Consider the following 23,425-nt stretch of genomic DNA (forward strand, 5'->3'; position numbering starts at 1 on the left):
TACCATGTAGGCTCTGATTATTTATGAGAACAAACTCTGTTAGGTTGGCTCTATTGCCACCAAGGATGAATGCATTCTAATGTCTTATCCAAAACACTTCCTCCGTGTTTTACAAACTCCGTGACTATGCACTTTACTTTCCATCATTGTCATTAAGGAAGTCTGGCATTACTATTGACAAATGCCCATACCTATATTTTTTAAAATGCAATATTTCACCATATTGTTCAAGAACTATGTAATTATTTGGGATCACAAAGTATGTATAAAGTTTCACATCTGGAATTCTACTGTCTTTAACCTCTGAAATAAAAACCTGATCATCTTCTTTGTGATAGAACTTCAGTAAAGAGCCTTAAATCACTAAAGACTCATCGCAGATCCATTTAGAGAACTGTAATTCTGGCTTTGTATACAAGCACCAAGGTGTTGTCTACGCTAGGGAAATTTTTAGAAAATTTCTCACACTTTTTAACACTGATTTGTCTCCAAAACAGGCAGCAATACTGAAGCTCCAAAGAAGGGAGGAAGGGATGTCCCTTATATATCAATGGATAATAAAAAGCAATTATGAATAACTTTCTATTTATTGTTTTATTAATATAACTGAAATAATATTTAGCAATTGTAACTGAAGGTGGCACTGTTTTACAGTTTTAATATATTAATAACTTCCAAGAGTACATTTTACGGTTCTTAATGTGAGTGCTATGGATGACAGTCTGAATTAAAGAACAACCCTGCACAGTGAAAAACAGAGTGGGTTTGTTCCCACTTAAGTGGAATTTGAAGCTACTGCAAAGAAGAAAGAAAGGGTCTGGAAATGACAGAAAGAAGGAAAAGTAATAATTCGTCCTTTTAAATAACGATACATTATTTCCAGGTAATCCAAAACTTAATATGAGCATCAGTAAATGAATAATTTTTCATATCTTGTCTTGAGGAAGAACACTATAAAAGCTGTCATTTCTAAAGTAAATAATATAGAAGAGGCAAGGAAATTTTCAAAATGAACAAATTGGGTTTACCCTTATCCAGACAGATCTAAGGAGGTAAAAGGGAGGTAGCAAGTCAAGTTCTACTGAAAAATCAGAAGAGCTTCTCCTGGCACAAATACGTAAAACAGGAAGAGGAAGGATGTGAAAATGAGGTAGGAGAAGAAATTGAATAGCTATCACCAGCGTCAGTGTATAGTCATCATTCTAATTTTCTTTTTTTTATTGTTATTTTTTTTTATTTGAGATAATTCTTCAGTATTCTACCACGGAATTATCCAATCAATTTAGTACTATTTCAGACATATTTACCTGGGAGGTATTTGGAACTCTGTGGACACTTAGAAATAAATGCCATATGACACTGCCTCCAAACCAAATTTTAATTTCAGTTATAGCTAAAAAATTACAAAGAGCTTGAGATAAAAATTGTGTGCAATTTTATATTTCCTGACATTTTACACTCACTAATTTAGTTTTCTCAAATAGAAAATTGATCTTCTGAATTCTTTCATGAGTAACGGTTATGTGGGAATTAATAAAGCACTGCAGAAGGATGCTAAAAATAAACTTGCTTTTATCAACATGTAAATAAAGATCTAAAGCAGAATATTTTTCTTATTTGAGACAAACATTTAAGGACAACCAAAAGTCATTGTAGCTGGCAGATATACTTCAGCACAATGATATGGTTTAGAGAAGCCTGTTGAACACAGACGTGGGACTCAATGATCCTTGCAGGTCCCTTCCAACTCAGGATATTCCATGATCCTATGAGGTGTCTTGAACCATTTACTCAAGTGGCCTTAGAAAACCTGCCCAGAAAGAAAGTAACCAATTTCATGCTTAATAACAAAAGCATAAAGGACTGATTTCTGATGCCAGAATTCAGTGGGCAGGCTGGCTAACACTTCTTTTCTGAAAAATTAGTTTGCTAGATCCATATTTAAACTATGTTATTTAATTCTCAGTCTCTGAAGAACAATGCACTTCTTAGTGGTTATTACACTAACTAAAAAGATTGTTCTCTTGAAGGATGATGGAAGAAAAAATGATTATCCTTAATCTCACATTATTGTGGGTAAAACAGGATTTGGCCTACACCTTCTCTCCAGTCCTGTAAATATTTTACCTTGTAACCCACGGTTGCTGACAGCTATACTTTGATTCCAGGAATCCCCTGGAATTTTCTCCACTGAGAATTCCCTCAATCTGAGGAAGAACATGGAGGAGTCACAGTGAGACTGTATTAACTGCATGACTTTCAGACACATCTTGCAAGATACTGAGGAAAAAAACCAACACCTTGCCATAGTGACAGATCATGGGCACTGCAGTTTAAGGAAGGGAGCAGGCAGTGTGGAGTTGATCAATTCAAGGAGGAAGAACTATAAGCAGTTCAATTTCTCAGACTTTCTAATTTCTCCTCATGCAAAAGAACAACTTGAGCAAAAGTTATAGGCAGAAAGAAATAGTTAAAAAAATAAATCTTGTGAAAGGTTTATGAGAAATGCGTGAGAAAGTGTGCTGACTGGTAAACACTGGTATGTTTGCCTAGGGTTGAAAGTGTTTAGAGCAATTTGAAACAATGTAACCAAACACTTTCATATACTACTAACATATTATTCAACATTTAGATGAAATGTGGAAAGAAAATGGGACTTACAAGGCAATTTACTAAACTTATCTGTGAACAACAAACAGAAAGACCAGCCATGTAATTAAAAAATGTAATTCCAGAAAGAGGAACTGTAGTTTAAATCTGTTCTAACAATCTCATGGTGAAAATGTTTGCCAGCATATTTATATGCATATTAAAGTTGAAACTTTTTTTCTCTATACCTCTGTCTTAATTGTCTTAGTGAACTAAATATTTTTTCTGAGACAGGGCTGAAAGAGACAATTTGTTCTTTAGATTATTAGGGTCCTGACATATCTAGTCTGACAGCTAACTTTTAACTTCTAGGGTTTGTTTGTTTGTTTGTTTGTTTTGTTTTAATTCTTGTAGGGTTCTAATTCCACGTTCTCTATTTTAGAGAAAAAATGTTACCTCAACTAAAAAGGAGTCAGTATGAGGCAAAAAGCTACACCAGCTCTTTGAAAGACTTCTGAATTTTTCTATACATAATTACTTAAATTGCTACTGGAATACAGATACAACATATCAGGAACATCATGCACACTAATAACTTATGATATCATAGAACCACAGAATGGTTTAGGTTGGAAGGAACCTTAAGGACCATCCAGTTCCAAGCCCCCTGCCGTGGGCAGGGACACCTCCCACCAGACCAGGGTGCCCAAAGCCCCATCCAGCCTGGCTTTGAACACCTCCAGGGATGGGGCATCCACAACTTCTCTGGGCAACCCGTGCCAGGGCCTCACCATCTTCAGTGAATTATTTCTTCCTAGTGTCTAATCTAACCCGCCCCGGCTCTTTTAGTTTAAAACCATTACCCCATGTCCTATCACTGCACTCCCTGAAAGAGTCCCTCCCCAGCTTTCCTGCAGGCCCCCTTTAGGTACTGGAAGGCTGCTGTAAGGTCTCCCCAGAGCCTTCTCTTCTCCAGGCTAAACAACCCCAATCCCTTCAGCCTGTCTTCAATGGAGAGATGCTCCAGCCCCTTGATCATCCTTGTTGCCCTCCTCAGGACTCACTCCAATAGGTCCATGCACCTTTTGTTTTGGGGACCCCAGAGATGAACACAGTTCTCCAGGTGGGGTCTTGAAATATAGATATATATATATATATTGGTGCAGATACATATACATATATATACGTTTATATATCTTTCAGTGCAGGATATAATATATCCTCATCAAAAATAGCACACAACAACAGTAATTTGGGCAACTATTTTTAATGTTCTATGATATGAGGAAGGCAGAAGACCACAGCAGAAGCAACTATGAACAATCAGCAGATGGGGCCTTACACAACATTGACTGATGCAACTCCATTGATATTTCAAAGAAGTCTGTGCAGGGATGTAAAGTGATACTTTCCTGTACAACACTATGTATGTGTACTTATTGACCAAGTAAAAAGAAAATACAGAAAAAAAAAAAGAAAATAAGTAGATTTTAGTACTATTTTCAATTCACCAAAACTTTTAAATGATAAATAGAGTGAAAAAAACAGATTTTAGTACTGTTTCCAGCTTGCTGATATTATTATCAGTACTAAAGACCTATTTTTTGACTCAAGAATTTTAAACAAAGCTCTGAATTAACTTCCACTGGCAGACTCCCCAGTGCTGCTACTGTCTTCCAGCAATGCCTGTATTTACTTCTGTCAACTCCTTTTCAAGGCAATGGATGAGTGGAGATGTAATTAAAGTCATCACTGAAAAACGGCTGATTGCAGAGGCGATCATGAGACATGACTATACAATAAGCTGTCAGTATCCTAGGGTCTTAAAGAAGAACTCATGACCAATGCCCCATCCTCGCCATTTGCGGGCATTTTCCTTTAAGACTACTATCTGTATTTTTAAAAGAATACTCTCTTCTTCCTGACAGCAGACATTGATTCTGTCACTCTGGCTAAGTAGTACTCATGAATAGACCTAAGAGTACAACATGTCTTATGTGCAATTCTTGCTTTCTTTCTCTGGCTCACCTTGCTCTTGGAGCAACGAAGTGAATGAACGACTATCTATTTCTGTGAAAATATGAGGCAATGCCCTGCTGCCACATAATCACCTGTTAACACTGATAGGCAGAGGGAGGGAGGAAAATAGCACTGTGGGAGAAAATGAAGGGGGGAAATGAGGGGTGGGTAAAGGGAAAGTGCATTGAGGATGGAATTAAGAGAGCAAGAATGAGAGTGGTGAATAGTGGGGAGCAGAATGGTGGAGACAATGGTGAGAAGAATGGGAAAAAGAATGGTGTAGAAGTACAGTGGGAAGAATATTGGGAAAGACTTGGTGGGATGATGGTGGGGAATGGGAAGGAAAAAGAGTGGGGAGAAAATGTGGGTTAGAAAGGAAAATATTTGGGAAAGAAGTGGGGAAAGAGGGAGGAAAGGGGAGGAAAGAGACGGGAGTATAGGGGCAAAAATACGAGGGAGAATGTGGGGCTGAAATTGGAGGAGAACAGGGAGGAGACAACAGCAGAGACAAAACAAGGTGAGAAAGGCATGGGGTAGAGGATGGATTGGGCATGAGGACAGGAGGGAGGACAGGGGCCAAGGACACAGGCAAGGGGTGGCAAAGATGGAGGGTGTAAAGGCGGAGAATGAGAGAGGACAGAGAGAGGATGGGACACGGCAAACTGAGGTGGTGGGGAGACTGGGAACCCTCTCCCTTTCCTCTTATTCCCTGCCTTTCTGCGTGCAGCAGGTAACGCTGGTTGCACAATAACCACTGTGCCTTGTGTGGGTAAAAACACTGCAAGAACATATGGTAAGGAAAGCTTCACTTCCCTTTTTGTCAAGGGCAGTGGCACAGGGCTATGGTGACCTGGTCTTTAATGGCTCTGGCAGAAGAACTAGCTCTATATAAAGTTTCAACTTAGTTACGCACCTTGGAAATTTACAATTCTCTGAAAGGAAATACAGAAATGAAAGTTGCCAAAGCATAGCACAGTTCCTAAAACCTTCTATCATCCCACAAATTCCAGGTCTGCTGTTTCTGTTATAAAAGTCTTTGATTCAACAACATTAATGAAAATTCAATTAAAGCATCAGATGAAAGCACAATAAACTTTTCATAGCTCAACAAAAATGCTCCTCTCACCAATTCATTTCTCCTCCATCAGGAAGAGAAAAACAAAAAGGGATTAATCTGATTTACAGAGTGAAAAACAACACTGAATGCACTTTTTGTTGGGGGAGTAGGGAAAGAAGGGGGAAGGTCCCCAGCTGGTTCTCATCTATATGCCATGATTCTTAATTTAGTTTACACTATTAAACTCAAAAACTCTGCTTTAATCTTAACTAGTACAGTATGCCTTAGAGTGGATTCTATCATGTAGCATCCTTGATACAGTTTCAGACTCTGGCAAAACATCATCCCTCAAACTGGTCGTGGCCATATGGGTAGTAAATGTATCCAACATTTTTTCATTGGCGCCTACATTATTACGTCTTGTCACCAATGGTTTCTCGGGTTTTCAAGTAAATTGTTGCATATACTGTGGTTTGGAGCTGCTGAGATGAAGCCCTACATTTATCTGTATACAGCCAAATCCTTTTTTGGAACTTTTTTTTTTTTTTTCCTTCTAATGAACTAACATCTGTTGGAAAAAAAAAAAAAAAAGTCATGTTTCCAGAAAGCTGTACAAAAATGAGAGAAAACAAAGCAGAACACTGCCAAGAAGCAATTGTTGCCAAGTTGTACATGATAAAAAGCAGCCTAGAAAATGATGGTGGACAGAAGTAGGAATCATACCTGATCTGTCTTCATTTTGTGAATCACACCTTCTACATAATTCTGGGATGGTCTTGAGAGAAGTTATAGAATACTGTAAAAAAAATGAAAAAATATATATGAAGTAATTTCTTTAAATTTCTTTAAAGACCTCAAGAGATCTCAAAGAGATTTTCAAAGCCACAGCAAAGCATCTCCCAACCTCAGAGTTCTCCTTCCTGTACATCATCATTATTCAAGTCACAAATATACTTTACACATTCTTTCCATGGAATGCACAGATACATCAAAGGTAAGAATAAATCTAGACTTCACAGTAAAGATGTAGGGTCTCACTTTGCCCATCTTGGTATGTATTATGGAATTTATACTGCAAGATGCTTCATAATTAAAACTAGAATTCAAGTTTTCACAAAGAAATATGTAAAATTAATGAAGAATATTTACAGCTAAGACATCTGTTTTCAGAGATGGATACATATATGTGCATATTATCAGACAACAAACTGATTTCTGTAATTCAGGCTTTATTGAAAAAATCTTGCATTGTTACTGTGATGTGACAGTATATGACTGATAATGATCAGTATGTTTTTCTCTAAATTCAGCATTAAAAGGGTATCTTACAAAACAGAATTTTTTATTTTTATTTTTTTAATAAACTTGTGGAATACATACGATCATTACTCAGTAATACATACAATCCAGAGTTATAAAACTATAAACTCTGGAAAAAAAAATAGAAAAAAAATAAAACAAATTAAGTTACTTAATATGAAGCCTTCTTTAACCTAATGTTTAAATGTTACAGGAATCTTCACTTAAGCAAATGAAAATCATTAAGCCTGTGAAAGATCAATGGCTTTGCCCATTAAAAAAACTATTAAAAACAGTATTTTGGAAACTAAGACATAAAAAAGCACTTAGGATAAGCACAACTGAAAAAAATTAAAGAATACATAAACACCATATGTTTTCGAGGAAACATATTTTTTGCTGGTATGTGATTGACCAATGAAACAAAACAACTACTTATACAACTACAACCCCACCAGCCTTTTGCACAAAATATAAATGGTCATACATTGTCCTAGTTTTTGCTGACAGTTCGTCATTCAGAGTTTGATTTGCTTCTAGTGCACAGCTGGCACTCTACTTCAAAATAATCTAAAGCCAACCCCATTATCAATTGCAGAAGTTATTTACTTTTCTGGTGCAAGTTTAAGTAAGACTGTTGGTCACTTGACTGTAGTTACTTTATTAAGCCTCAAAAACCTCCCATGCCTCACTTTTTCCTTTTCTGGCCTGATTCAGAGATGTATTGATAAACCTCAGCTACAACAAGAATCTCTCATAAGTATTCCCGAGATGAACACTGAACTTATTAATTAGTATGTGTAGCAGAGCTACCCAGTGACTCCAATCCCCATTAAACAAGGGGTTGACTATAAGGCTGTGACTGCTCTAGGATCTGACAACTTAAAGCAACAAACAGCAGAAGAACTGAGACAAAGATGCTACTAAATACAAATTAATACAAGTTAAATACACATGCACAAACACCATGTGCTTTGCTTCACTGTAGTTATTGTTTAATAAAGATTGAGCTGTTAAGCTATATATCTTGCTATTTCAGCACAAAGATTCAGAAGGCAATGTTGAACTGGTCTAGTAAGATTCTTAAGAGAATCCAAGGAACATGTCTCCAAGGAATATGGTAGCTTCATAAGACCAGCTGGTGCAGTTTAAACTATTACACAGTTTGTAATTCAATTAGAATGAGGCCTTTTGTATTCCATTGCTATGTGTTTTGTCAGGCACCCTCAAAAAAAAAAAAGAAAGAAAGACTCTTCTCTTTCTGTCTTTTTTTCCCATTCTTCCCTGGAAAAACGTTTTTTTTTTTTTTTTTCTGCTTCAATACTGCACTAAAATGTATTCAATTATGTTTGACCCTGCCCACTACCAAAAATTAATTTAATGTTATAAATGGCTTTTAATATTCATCATTTCCCACTTCTCGTTCTATAACCTTAAATTGTTTTACATACAAAAATAAACCCCATATCTCACAGTTCCCCATCAAAGTAACCAAGTCAACCAAGAGCTGAGGACCATGACTAAAGGCATAGGTGACAGTGTGCACGTCAGACTGCTTTGCCAGTTAATGTATCTGTGCTCTTTGCTATTTTACAAAAGTGTGTTGTGGTTCCCAGTGAAATTCAGTAACAGGCTTCTTCCCAGGTTAATGCATGTAATGGTCTTTTTGACTGCTGTGTGAGGGTTGTTTGTTTTTCCCCTGCTTTTAAGGCATTCCTATGGCCAACCTGACATAGTTCATTTTAGAAAACCCTTAAGAACTTTGCAAGATGGAGGAAAAGTATTAACAGGAAATAAAAGTCAAGAGGCAGTAACAACTATTCCATGTAAATGTAAGGTATTCCCATATTCCCAATTTTCTTCAACAGACACTACCAATTCAGGGGAAAACAGAACCTCCCTTGTCATACAAACATTTATAAGTCACGTAAAACTGGGCTACAGAATTTGAATGAATGGAAAATGTCAACATTTTACATTTCACTTGGTTCTCAAATTTTAATGCAAAGAATTTTAACACAAGACATGAGAAAGAAAACTTCAATCTCTAGCAAGGCTGTTCTGGCTGTGCAACTTGTATGCCACTTGCAGACTCACTTATACCTGTGAAGTAGCAGAAAGAAGAAATACCGGATCACAAATTGTGGCACAGAAATGCATGTATGAGAGTTAAAAAACAAAGTGAAAATGACATTTTAAGTTTCTGTTGTCGAGATCACCTTTAATATTTCCTGAAACAGAGTCAAATGGCAAAGTTGGACAGCTAGCATGACTCTCAGACCATGTCATCAGAACAATGACAACCCCAGAATACTAAGAACTATGTCCTGGTTCAGCTGGAGTCAGTACCAAAGCTCATCTAATTTACCTCCACTGGATCAAGACCCTTGTGATTATGTCCTCATCTGAAATTCACAGCTCCTTGTTTTTGTTTAGATAGAGAAAACAGACACCCTCCTTCTTCATAACGTTCCCAGGTGTTGTTACTGCTGTATGCCATCCAATAGCCTCATTTCAGTTTATTTGCTATAGTGGGAAAGAAACCACTTCATTACTAGGGAAGCGATTGCCCTCTGGTGAGGCTGCACCTTGAACACTGTGTTCAGTTTGGGGCTTCTCACTACAAGAAGGACATCGAGGTGCTGAAGCATGTCCAAAGATGAGCAAACAAAGCCAATGAAGGGTCTACAGAACAAATCTAATGAGGAGTGGCTGAGGGAACTGGGGGTGTTTAGTATGGAGAAAAGGAAGCTCAGGGGAAACCTTATCGCGCTCTACAACAACCTTAAAGAAGGCTATAGTGAGGTGGGGATCGGGCTCTTGTCCCAAGCACCAAGTGATAAGACGAAGAGAAATGGCCTCAAGTTGCACCAGGGGAGGTTTAGGTTGGATATTAGGAGAAATGTGTTTAACGAAAGTGTTTTGCAGCACTGGAACAGGCTGACCATGGAAGTGGTTGAGTCACCATACCTGGAGGTATTCAAGAAACGTGCAGATGTAGAGCTTAGTAGCATGGTTTAGTGGTGGACTTGGTAGTGCTAGGTCAATGGTTGAAATAGATGATCCTAGAGGTATTTTCCAACCTAATTGATTCTATGATTAATATTCAAATCCCCTTAAGTTAATATCTTTATATTACTTTTGCTTAATCATTTATAACTCTGTAATGCTACCCTTTTTCCTAGATGCTTATTTGGGAGCAGCTAGCTACATCAAGAACAAGTGAGGCAAGAGTAGTTGGTCTCCCCCCTGCAAAAAGTTTCTTACTTAATGTCTGTGATCAGCATCTTCAGAATACCAGTTTGGTTATTTGGGCTATGCATTGTTTATACAATTTTATAAACACATTTAATGCTATTCTTGCTTTAGTTTCAAAGGATACCTATATTGACATTAATTCTGTTAAAGGTACAAAATGTCTGTCTGAATCTAATATCTTCTAAGTATATTTTAGTTGCTATCTGCATTTTTTAAATTCTGAGAAGGGAGAGAGTGGAAAAAAGACAGTTATGTAGGTGTTAATCACATGGGTGGGAAACAAATCAAGCCATTGCAGTCAGTGACTGTCCCTCCACAGCTGTGTAGGACTCTCCATGCTGAGCCCTGAAGTCCTGATTGCTGGGTAGAGAAAGTCTGGCTGTGCATCACTTGCACATTTGTGGAAGCCCGAGAGGTACACCAACTCTGTCCATAGCCAAGGTGGGGCTACAGCAAGCTCAGGAGGTGTCCTGCACCTGGTAAGTGGGGGGTCAGGAGATAGGCCATAATCCTGACTACTGATGCCCTGCCAAGTGATGATGGACGTGAAGTCGTTTTTTAAAGTATTTTGAAATATTTGGCAACTAAGCAGCTTCTTCATTGTGTTTTAACTCATTCACTGTTTTCGCTGCTTTCACATTTCACAAACTTTAGACCCAGTCCTGCATTGGCTCCACAGAGCAAGGCTTTTTTTCTTACAAAGCTATTTGAATGATCTACAAACTCAGCTTCAGGTAGCTTACAAATATCTAGCAGCAGGAGCTCTGGTTTATATATATCGTGTATAGTCATTTGGTATTATTTCTGTAAACCAATAAATTACTATTATAGTTTCAATTTGCTTAATTTGCCAGTGCAATAGAAATTCTGCCTTTTAATTAAAGGATGAGGAAAACTTCAAGTAGCCATAACAATGGTATACAACCTAGAAGCAGGGATAAATTTATGGGGAAAATCAGGAGTAGTAAAGGGAAAAAGGGAAAGTTTAAAACATACTGTCATTTAATGCAACAAAGGTCTTAGCTTTTTTTTTCTTTTTTTCTGAATAGTTATTCATGAAGTAATAAATGAAAATAGTAAGTTTGTTTTTTAATGTCACTGTGAACAGAATATTATTTTTGTTTAATGTAAGCTAGAGTCCCATAAATCTATTCTGTTGTCTAAATTACACTCAAATATACTATACCAGATGGATCTACAAATGTTATCATCTTAGTTTTCCAAATAAACATGTTATTTTGGAGAAATGTAGTTTCATTTACTTACTTACAATGTTAATCAAAATACAAAGCAAGAACACTTACAAGTCCATTTGCCTTTTAAAACAAATCCTAGTCCATTTTCTATGCCCATTACATTCTGATCATTTTTGCTGAAATGGTCTACAAGGACCTCTGCTAACACAGTGGCTTTCTAACTCAGGTACTTTTACAAGTGCATCATTTAACAACCTTCTTGCTACCCTTATTTTTAGCCAGTATTTTCTGCACTGGATTAAAACCAGAGGGCTAAAAGGAGCAATTTAAATTGCTAACTCCAGTGCTGTGCAGCTGCTATTTCCATGGCAGGCTAACGGTAAAATGTGAAGGTCAGGTATCTCTAAATTGTACACAGTAACAGACAAGTAGAGCACTAGAATAACCAGGAATTCTCTTATTAATCCGTCTCCTGGCAACAAATCCTTTGTTCCCTTACCTGCTGAAGTGGGAATAAAACCACTACCTCTATAATTTGTGCTGTTTTTTAATTCATTGTTCAGCATCCAATGAGAGAACAGTGTATTAAAGCAGGCAGCCTGAGCTGTTCAGTGGAAAAGTGAGTAATCTAACCCAACAGTATGCAGCTACGGTCACAATGGGAGAGACATGGAGAGGTTACATCTATTATGCTTTACAGTTCTGCAAAACTGAGCATAGAAACAGATACCAGGACATGATCTACTATATAACAGTAATAAAAAGAAAGTTGCCCTGAATAAGGTATTCTTTCGAGACTGGCTTATTGTCTTGTAATATTTTGGGCATTTGCCATATTCCTCTTTAATAAATTTCAATGTTACAACAGGTAAAAGTAAAATCCTCTCCAAAAGGAATCTGTCTGTGAATAAAGCATCTGGAATGTTTTAAAATGAATCAAGAGTCCCCAATACTAAAGGAAAAAACAGGCCTTTTCTTTTGTTTTGTTTTAAAAAACAACAACAACAAAAGTCAAACAAAACACAACTACACTATCCCAAACTAAGTTTATGAAGAATGTTGAAGGAGATAGGAGCATATACTTTCTTTGACCCGAAAACTGAATTAATAAATTCTTCTTATGGTGGATTTAATTTGTGTATTCAAGTCCTTTGTTTATCAGATATTCAGCATACTGGCAACTTAAAAAAGCAGGAATATTGGCAGGAGCAACATTATTATGAGTAACAGAATGCACTATATCAGTGCTTTCTGTAAGAACCCCTAACAATATAATTTAGAACAACAGCCTTTTTGTTTGCAATTACAGCTGAAGTTATTTTAGGTGTGACATTAAAGATCAGTACTTTGAATCCATGGAAGTCTTTCCGCCTCTTCCTTCACTCTCCCATGTCACAAGAAGCTGTATTACTCTTACTGATAAAATCTTGCTGGACTAGAGCTGGCTTCTGTCAGTAAGGGCAAAACAACAACTTACATGAAGAAGGAGCAATTCACAGGTGAGAGGTAGGAGTTTTTGTTTGGTTGGTTGGTTTGTTTTATTTTTTCAATTGAAATGTATTTGATTAAAAACTAAATAAATAAAACATCATTTTGGTGTCTATGGCTAGCCCTAGCATGTAATTCATTCAAGACAATTAGAGTACGTAAGCAACCCAGAAATAAAACTCATTTATTCATTTGACTTGCAAATCATTTTTACCACCTGAAGGAGAGGGCCTTAAGCTGATTAGAGATTTTCCTTACAAAATACCTTATTTTATTCAAAAATCAACCTGTTTAAACATTCCCATGTATGAAGTATAAACAAATGTGACTTGCAACAATAGTTTTGTTTGTTATATCAGGACTGAGATACCTAAAAATCTCTCAATTTATATTAAATTTTAAATATAAATAAATAAAAAGGCATGTACTTACTGATATATCATCACTAAAATCTATTTCATCCAAATCAAGGTATTCAGGGGCTTCCATTATTCTTCTATGGACATTTTGTGTGCCTCAGCGTAGTAGTAAAGACCTAGTTAAGAAAAGAAAAATGGATTGTCTACTAAATAGTCAAAAACACACAGAAATAGTTTAATATAGTTACTAGACTGTTGAAAACATACAGGGTGCATGGACAAGTCTTCCATAAATTAATACTGAAAGCTAAACATTTTTTCAACTCTAGTCTGCATATCATGTAGAAGTCATTTGATTTTTTAGAAAGGATAGCTAAGTGGTACTTGAAATGGAAGTCATAAATACTTTATCCAGCATCACTCTGTCTTTCTAGAAGTTCAATATAAGCATAAACACCTAAGTTGTTGAGCACCCTCACCACCCTTTAACCACAGACCTGAATGACCTATCTTCTCTTAAGGATGCTATTACCTTACTGGCCAGAACACAACAACTTCTGCTACAACAATATTCCTCTGCTCAAGAAGGCAGAAAAGAACTGAGCATCATGCTGCGCACAGAAACCACAATCTTATCACACCTTATCTCCACTTCTCCATACAGACACACAATGCAGACAGTGCTTTACAAATTGGTAGTTTATCTGTCCTCAGTCCGCAACGTCACTTCCTCCTGAACAATAACCAACGCAAAAGCAGAAGTATATCTATGTGCACTGATTTTCAGGGCTCTTCAACATTTTCTCACAGCAAGGGGAAAAGGAAGCAAAAATTCTCTTCCAAAACAAGAAATTTGGCTGGAAAATTCTATACATATTTATGAACAAATTGCAGCTTAAACATTCAGAAGATCAAAGATAAAACACTCATAACCTTTTTAATCCCAAGTAGAATGAAGTCTTGCATTGTCAATAAAGAAAGTAAAACAGAAATAAAAGTGGAAGAGGAAGCTATTTTAGAAGAAGCTGATAAAAAAGTGATGATCTCTTTTACATGATGTGAGACACTACATAAGTGTTAAGTATTATTATGGAAGGAAATTAATCCTGCTAGTACTTGTACATAACAAAAGGAAATGCCTGAAGGAAGAAAAAAAAAATGTAAGCCCAGATTATCCATATGGCAATTGCAAAGAAATACATTTATGAATAATGACAAGTCAGCTGTGTAGGTCTAAATAAAATCATTGTATGAGTCACATATATGGGTAAGACTGTCCACTTTTCTGCAGGTGTTAAACTTACTGGCAGACAAAATCTTAATCATGAGTCTCCTTCTTCTTGATAACAACCCAGACAAGCACAAAGCTGATCCTAAGACAGGTGTTGTTGAAAAGTTATTGAAAGAAGAACCAAGAAGCACATTTATAGTTTTAAGCTGAAAGAGATGGAAAACTTTTTTTTTTTTATTTTTCACTGAACTACTGAAGGCAATGTATTCAGTATAATTTTATAATTGTGAAAAAACAACTTTAGCTACCTATTTTTGTCTCTCACTCTGGCTGTTAGCCTTGAGTGAAGCAAGGGAAATGAGATAGCTACAAAAAGGTAAGCACAGTATAAAGCCCTCATTCCAAATTTATGTAAGAAAATGGAGCTGTAAAGTAAAACTAATCAGAAGGTGTTCATTTTTCAAACTTCCTAAATACTAAGTTTATTCTTCGAGGGAATCACTAAAATCAGACAAAATCCTTGCAATGAAAGGAATTATTTGTGAATAAGGGTGACATTCAAGTCTGCAGATTCTTCTTCTCATTACCGATTTTGCTTTCTTAACAGAAGCATAGAATTTCAGAATACTTCTTTTTTTAAGGTTTGTGCTTTAGCATGTTGTATTTGGGCAACATTACAGCTTACTTGTGGCAAAGTGCTCTGTCACCTATACCATCATGACACTAACAACCAAGTTGCTTTTACAAGTGCAAGACCCCAGAAAAAACAATTTCTGTATTGTTTGTATATATATATGGACACTTGGTGATCACTGTTGCATAGGTACAGTTTAGATTTGGCCAAATGATACAAAATCTCCACTGTCAACCATTTTTAGAGTGAGCAATTTAAGAGCCAAAATAGCTTCTGTGGAGCTACTAGAATCTCCTTTATACTGTAATAGGGCAGAAGAAGACAAAGAAATGAGGTAAAACAATTAGTATGGAACAAGGCTACAATGATGTGGTATGGAGCACAGAACAAAGTTGCAAGTTTTCACTAACATTAAATGGATTTAAAAAAATAAAATCCCAGTATGTTTAAAAAATAATGGAAGAATTAAATAAAGCTACTCTAAACACGCCACATAATAAACCATCCTAATGTGTAACTTCAACATTGTGGGGTTTTTTTACTATTAAAACTGATTTATTTTGGAAAAACATACCAGCCCAAACAAGAAAAAACTATAACTGACAAAAGAACTATAATCCTGGTTACCACATATCTCCAGATTCTCAAATGAAAAGATCTCATCCTTTTGAAATTTTTAAATTCTAAATTGCAAGAAGCCATAGAGGAAAAAAAAAAATACTGCATCCATATGTGCTGATGAAAAGGCTGTATTTCAGCTGGAGATGTATAAACCTCATCATGTCTGTCCACAGTCTTGTAACATTATTTTGCCCAAATAGTGTCTTCTGTCTCCTCAATAGAAAAAGACTATGAGACACAAAAGGGTTGAAGAGAAAGTCAGTAACCAAAACAAGCACATTTTCTCTATTGAAAGATTCTCTTTCTGAAGATGGTGCTTGGTTATGTGTAAAGAAAGGGTACAAAACTCATGCTCCGTTTGCTATAATTACAGATTTTCAGGTTTTTCTCAATGCAGTGAAACTGGACATCAACTTAGTGAACAAATACTAAATAAGATTTTCCATGACAGTACCTACAGTGTTATTTAGGAGGTGCACTTTCTGAAACAATTTCACAGGGTGGAACTACACCATATTTAATGCAAACCATATGGTAAGGACAGTACCCAGGGTTGTGACTGTTTTGAGACCTTTGCAATGGCTGAATCCAGCATATTATCAGAGGTATACACAATTTGAATAGCATTCACAAGCAGACAATATGCAAACTGGTGAAATTCAAGGTAAAAATAATTACAATCAAAGTTGCAACTGCCAACAATGGATGGTAATAGATGAATAATTTATTTCCAAATCAATTTTCCTAATTGTACTTTGGAAACTGTACATTAAACATTTTATAAAATTTTAACCCCCAAAAGGCATTTCCTGTCTGGCAATTTGGCTTGCAGAGAGAGAGACACATACACATACACACTTATACAAGTAAACGAAATCCTGTCTGCCCAAAGAATTCAAAGCAAATAGGAGAAAACTTCATAAAACATCATCTACAGGTACTCAACAAAAAGTGTTTTTATTGTTGCATGACACATTTCCATTAGGAGAAGTCATAAAGCTAAAAATTACCACACAGAAATGTGGCAATAGTAGTATTGGCATAATAATATCTTGCATATGTTGCATTGCAACAGACACTGAACAGTGATTAAGTTGCAAAATAGAACAAAATAGAAAAACCACCATCCTTCTCCTTTTCAAACAACAATTGTCACTGTTTTTCCTAAACAGAGGATTTCCTCAGATGTTGTCCTTCTATGCTAAACCTATTTGTCTGAACCCAAATCCTGTTACAAACATTCAATACAATTAGGTGAATCAGGAAAATAAATAAAATAAATAAACAAATAAACAAATAAATAAGTAAATAAAACAGACAAAGAAAGCAATTCACAGTAAAAATGAAACAAAACAAAAAAAGCAATGACGTATTAGATAATGGAAACAAATCTGATCATTTTCTGTGAACACTAAAACTCCACTCTACGCTGATGGCAGGCATTGCCTACAGGTGAAAAATTTACATTGTTCACGTTTCTTTTTGAACCTAGATCAAGTCTTGGATTTGTCTCACCTCACAGACTCAGAAAACAGCTGCACCAACAGCAGTCCCAAGGGACTAGTATGAACTGCCATATGAGGATGAAGAAGACTCAATGTGGGAACACTGGGAATGCTTTAAAAGCCAGTCCTGCCACTGATTTTGCATTGTAAAGTCAATGGCCATTGTCTTACCCATGCTTATACACATCAAGCAAGAACAAGGGTACACAGATGAAAATTTGCCTGATTGTCAATTAACTGTGAGTGAATGAAAACACTGGTATGGAGGCAGAAAGTAAATAAGCATCAGGTTCAGTTTCTTCTTCTGTTTGTTCAATGCAAAACTGTGGAGTAACAAGGTTGTAGTGAATTCAGTAGCTTCTGAAAGGAATCTGAACCAGTACCTCAGCCAAGAACAGTCTCAGTGTTGCTTGTGAAAGACTAAATCCAAGAGGGTGCACGAGGGAAATGTTTTTTATTGAACCAAAACAAAACAACCGATCACTGGTAATTAAGAATGTATCATTTTAATTATTTGTGGATATATAAATAGCAAGAACAAATAACAATAAAGATTTGCTGTCAATTAAATGTCTACTTCAGCTGTAACTAAGAAATCCTGCTGAATGCCACTTGGGATTTTATTTTCCACATCTCAGGACAACTATACCAAAATATTTGGAGATTTACTTAAATTTTCAGTCAAATGTAAAGTAAATCAGATGTAAATACTTCTATAGTGGTTGGAAAAGGCTGTTTCCTTAAGCACAGTTAATATTAAAGACTTAGAACTTTAAATCTCAGAATGCCATGATGGTTGCTTTTTAATTAGGGGATACTGTTACATTTTACAATTATATGTTTGAGATAAAGAAATAAACATATTGCCCTTTCATAAGCATCAGATGCTATAGTAGCTCAAGATGAACAAGCTTCATGGGTAGGAAAATGAAGGCTTTACATGTTTAAAATAAGGACACAATACACGTTTCAAATAACACTTGAAATCTGTTAACTGTGTGAATTTTATTCTCTAGCATTAAGAAATGTCAGGAGAACTTAAAAAAAAGACAGAAAAAAAATATTTTTTTTCACTGTCAAACAAGTAGAACAGTGTAAATTTGCATTATGTTCAATGACAGTGAAAAGCCTAGCACCCAATTAAAACCCACAGTTCAGGAAGGCACATCATCTTTCAGCAGTAGAAAATACCAAGAACTTTGAATTCAGTTCTTCCCCCTTTGTATTTCACTGAAACAGTGAAGTTCTACCCAAATGAATTTGGCCTTGTATTAGCTATTTTACTACAAAGCACAAGGAAAGCACTATAACACATTTAGAAGCACTGCCATAATTAATGAACATGGGAACTGCACTACTGAATGAAAGCAAAAAAGCTTGGTCACTGGGTCCTAGCACAGCTAGTCTTGGCTGAGACCACTGCCTCTCCAGCCATCAAACCTGTCTTACTGCTTTACGCTACTTTTGTCTGCTGTGTGCTGTCTTATGTTAAAGACTATATGCTCTTTGGGACAGGTATTGGGTCTATCTCTCTGTGTCTGTCTGGCTTTTTGCATAGTCTGTGTCCTTGTCAATTAACAGAGCCCCTCAGTACAAGAGTAATTCAATTAGATAATGAACATGATGCAAACACAGTGCAATGGACTTTGACGGAGGTTCTATATGAAGTTGTGTAGGAGCTCCCCAGAACAACTGAAAATCCTTATTCACTGAATACAGATGGCACCTCTGCAGGTAATAAACACAGAACATAAGAGGAAAGCATCAAAGACATGAAAAGCTTGCAGCTTCATCTTTATGTCACATGTGTGAGCAAAACCTTAAATACTACACAAACATGCACTTTTAGAAAACCCTTCATTTATATCAACATTCTCTTCAATAACACTAAGGGGGAAATTACTTGAATATGATCAGTAAAAATTCAAGCAGACTTAAGAATGTAAAGGGAAACGCTGTAGCACAAACAGGGATTTATTTGTTTCTGAAGGTATCGCTTCAGGTTCATTCATTGAAATAAAATGACAACCTGGCATGGTTAGACTGTGTTAACAGTATTAAGTCATTCAAAGGTTTGTGACACTAGGATGCAGTCTCAAGTGTTAACCACTTTTTGTAACCTTCTAGGGCTCCCAAAGTGTTTTTTTCTAATTATGTGAAATAACATTTTTTCTATTACTTGTTCTGCTCAGTGTCTGGATTGTCTCTCACTGACTGAGCACCTCTTTTGTACTAGTTTGTTTTATTTACTTTTCTTCCTTCTATGTAAGCCAAGAAAAAATATATCATGCAAAGGAAATTATATGTCTAGTCAACTTTAAAATATAAAAAATATATAGGGGAAAGCTTAATAGGAGCAGGAGGAGATTTTTAAAAATAAAGATGAATTTTAAAGAACATCTTGTTGTAAGAAAAATGAGAAGTTAACAGTGAGGCTGAAAATGATGTGATTTATTTCAGTGAAGGAATGAATTCTGAGGCTGGGATTACCTTATCCCTTATCACGTTTATTCAGAAGTTTTCCTGAGTTTAAAAGTTCACAGCAGCAATTTATAACAGTATGGTACTTCTACAGCAAATCAAAGTAAAAGCACTGCTTTTAATCAGCATGCAAGTACCATTATTGCACAAGCTACGCTGATAGTACAGGAAGAAGGAATGCAGCAAAGTACAATGATTTTCCAACAAGCAAAAATGCTATTTTTAAAATACAACTTCAGAAAAACCCTGCATTCCAGACATGCAGAAACAATGCACCCGCAGCCCTAAAGAGGCAAAGATACTGTGCCCAGTCCTGTTGCTAATGCAGTCAATGCATATTCAGCACAGATTTTAGATGAGAACAAATGTATTTTTTTCTAGTCAAATGTAAACAAACTTCTAGATCTCAAAATTTATCCAACCATGCATATAAAGCAATTTTATGGAGTTTCAGGGGAACCTATTTTAAAGAAGTCATGTGAAGACAGGTAATAGTGTGTGGTTCACTTGTATCTTCTTATGAATTGAACAGAAAATTCTTCACAACTTGAGGTATTTTAACATCAAGTATTTTTAACAGTTACAATGACTGGCACTGTACCAGGCACATACGTATCAGGATCTGCAGCGTGTCGAAAAAGTAAACAGCTGTTTAACAAATATGAGGTCAATATTCAGGCTACTGAGCAACATGACTTACTGAAGAGTTTTGTTTGTACTCTAACAAAACTTGGAAGGCATCTCTTCACTGAGAAACACTCCAGATTTCTCATAATAAAACCATCCTTTCCACCATACAGTTTTATATTTCCTTCAAGATTCAAGCAGAAAGAAAAATGGACTCCAGGCATTAAGCAAGAATGCACGCACTTGAGTTTTCTGGAATGAGGCCTAGAAAAATAAGTATGTTTGTTTCAATTAGCCTTGAAGAAGAAAACTTTGGAGTTGGAAATTAATATTTGTTATTTTAAAACTGAAACAGCATACGTGATTCAAGCACTGTACAAAAGCTAATGCACTGTCTGCTTAATCTTAATAGAAAGATCAAAATAAATAAGAGGTCAACTAATCTTTTTAAAAAGAGATGTTATTTTGCTGTATTTGATTGTTGTTGTTTTTTTTTCCTCTTTGAACTACTACAAGCCTATTTACTCATAATATGAAATATCCTGCAGTTGTTCAATATTAATATGTTTACTTCATTGTACTCTAGCTCATATGGCAACTGCTTCAGATATTTCCCACTAGCTAACTCTATTGTCTTTAAGATTCACTGATATGCAGATCAAAACTAGATCCAACAACTCACCTCTATATATGACATCTGCACATGTATGTCTAAATGGAGGGAACAACCAGACAGAAACCTCTCTAGAGCACACAGCAATATTACATGCTACACTATTCCACGTCCATTACTATAACTTATTTCTATAATGTCGCTGTTAGCAGTGATCAAGTAAAAACAGAGGCCACAGTAGGACAATGGATGTACTGAACTCTGAGTGCATTTGGATTAGAACATACAGTTGCTGCCTTTGATGCAGTCCAAAGCCAAACTGCAAGAAATGCAGGTGGTGTGATTTACTTCAGCTTCTAACAATCTTAACTTTTGCACTAGAAATTGAACTTGGCCTGGCTCTGCCACTTATCCACCTGACAACTTGTGCTAATAAGAAAAGCAGTGCTTTCACAGATGTGCCAAGCACAGAGGTATAATTTCTACTGAGCACACTGCAGCAGCATACTTTCCTCTCTCCCTGTTACATACTGTTACATGTTTTGCATACAGGGACCACAAAGTAATTATAACTAATAATCATGTTCCTTCCTTCCTTAGTAATTTTCCATATTAATAAGGGGGGGAAAAAGAATGAGATTTTACCTCTGATGGAGGATAGAACAAAACAATGCACTGTTCATTCATCTTAGTCAATTTTTTGTCAAAGGGTATTAAACTAGTCAAGTGTAGAAATCATCTTGTAGTTCCACCTAGCTTATTTGCAGTGCTACTTTCATTCCATTCACCTAAGCTACAGAAAACTACTTCCTGCCAGTCACTGACCCTATTTGGGCACAACATCTGTTCCCTTCACTTGTTTAGAAAGGGTCTTTAAATGGTAATGAGCTTCTACTTCTTCCTTTAAACTGTTCTACAAATATATATTTAACCTCATGTTGTCCTCAGTTATGACTCGTTCTCAAAACTCCTCTCCAGGGTCTTTCAACTAAACATTTTGTGACAGCGTGACTCTAAAATGCTGAAGCGTTTCTGATCGATGAATGGGGAACTTGTTATCAAATCTAGGCTAGAGGTGAAATACTGATGTCAATTTAAAATGATCTACTTGTAAATTTAAAATCCAGTCATGTAGAGGTACATGAAATAATATTATTAAAAAAAAAAAAAAGAGCTATTCTACTCAAAGTGTGAAGTTCTTATCATTCAAGTATGAAAGGGAAAGGGTCACTTTTTCCTCACAAAGAGATCAGCCTCTTCACCATAAAATATACTTGATTTTCTCATATGAAATGTTCCACTGTTGTTCTTCCTTTTTTTTTTTTTTTTAATCTTTGGGTAAGATTCTCCTGAACCTTTTCTTCTGCAGGCTGAACAGCCCCAGCTCTCTCGTCCTCTCTTCATATGAAAGAGGCTCCAGTCCCTTAATTGTCTTCTTGTCTCTGTGCTAGACTTGCTCTAGGACGTCCGTGTTCTTCTTACACTGGGCAGACTAGAATAGGACCCAGTACCCCAGGTGTGGCTTTGCCAGGGCTGAGCAGAGAGGATCACCTTTCTTGACTTATTGGTAATGGTTGTCCCAATGCAGTTCAGAAGGCTTCTGACCCCATAAGGGCATGTTTGGCCAGCTTGGTATCCACAAGGTCCTTCTCTGCAGAGCTTGTTTCCTGCTGGTCAGCTCACAGCGTGTACTGGTGCATAGGGTTATACCTCCCTAGATGTGGGACTTTGCATTTCTGTTTGCTGAACTTCAGGAGATTCCTGTCTGCTCTGTCTTCAAGTACGCCCAAGTCCCTTAGTCCCTTTTAATAGCAGCACAATCATCTAGTGTGTCTTTCACTCTTCCTAGTTTCTATCATCTGCAAACTTAGTACTAGCACAAGTACTAGCCCTGATGACACACCAATAATGACTTGCCTCCAGCTAGACTTTGCATAGTTGATCACAACCCTCTGGACCAAGCCATTGAGCCAGTTATGAATCCACTTGCCTGTCCACTTATTTAACACACCCTCTGTAAACTTTTCTGTGCAGATGTTATGGGAGACAATGCCAATAAGCCTCAGTAAACAACATCCACTGTTCTCCCATCATCCACAAACCAGTCACCTCATTGTAGGTGACAACACTATCAGGTTGATAAGCCTGGTTTCTCCTTCATAAATCCATGCTGACTTCTCTAGATCACCTGCTTGTCCTTCATCTCTCTGGAAGTGCTTTGCAGGAAGATTTTCTCCATTGACTTCCTAGTCATTGAGGTGAGGCTGACTAGTACCACTTCCTAGATTTTCCTTCTTGCCATTCCTGGAGACAAGAGTGACATTTGCTCTCTTCCAGTCTTCAGGAGCCTCTCTCAGCTGCCACAACCTTTCGAAGACAATAGAGAGTGGCCTCACACTGAGATCAGCCAGTTCACTCAGCACTCACTGGTGCAAACCATCAGACTCT

General features: G+C 36.6%; 1 protein-coding gene across 5 annotated transcripts in view; it reads right to left on the reverse strand.

The window, feature by feature from the left end:
- The window catches only part of SNCAIP (synuclein alpha interacting protein), an 89,251-nt gene that overhangs the window by 40,400 nt on the left and 25,426 nt on the right, over window positions 1-23,425 (reverse strand). For all 5 annotated transcript variants that reach the window (XM_035567027.2, XM_035567023.2, XM_035567025.2 and 2 more), the window contains 2 exons: window positions 13,339-13,441; window positions 6,389-6,461 (listed from right to left, as the gene is read on the reverse strand). In XM_035567027.2, coding sequence (XP_035422920.1) covers window positions 6,389-6,461; window positions 13,339-13,395 — 130 coding nt within the window. In that variant the 5' untranslated portion in view covers window positions 13,396-13,441. The remainder of the gene's footprint in view (window positions 1-6,388; window positions 6,462-13,338; window positions 13,442-23,425) is intronic.

This window comes from Cygnus atratus, chromosome Z (genome assembly GCF_013377495.2).
Source record: "Cygnus atratus isolate AKBS03 ecotype Queensland, Australia chromosome Z, CAtr_DNAZoo_HiC_assembly, whole genome shotgun sequence".
Taxonomy (NCBI): Eukaryota; Metazoa; Chordata; class Aves; order Anseriformes; family Anatidae; genus Cygnus; species Cygnus atratus.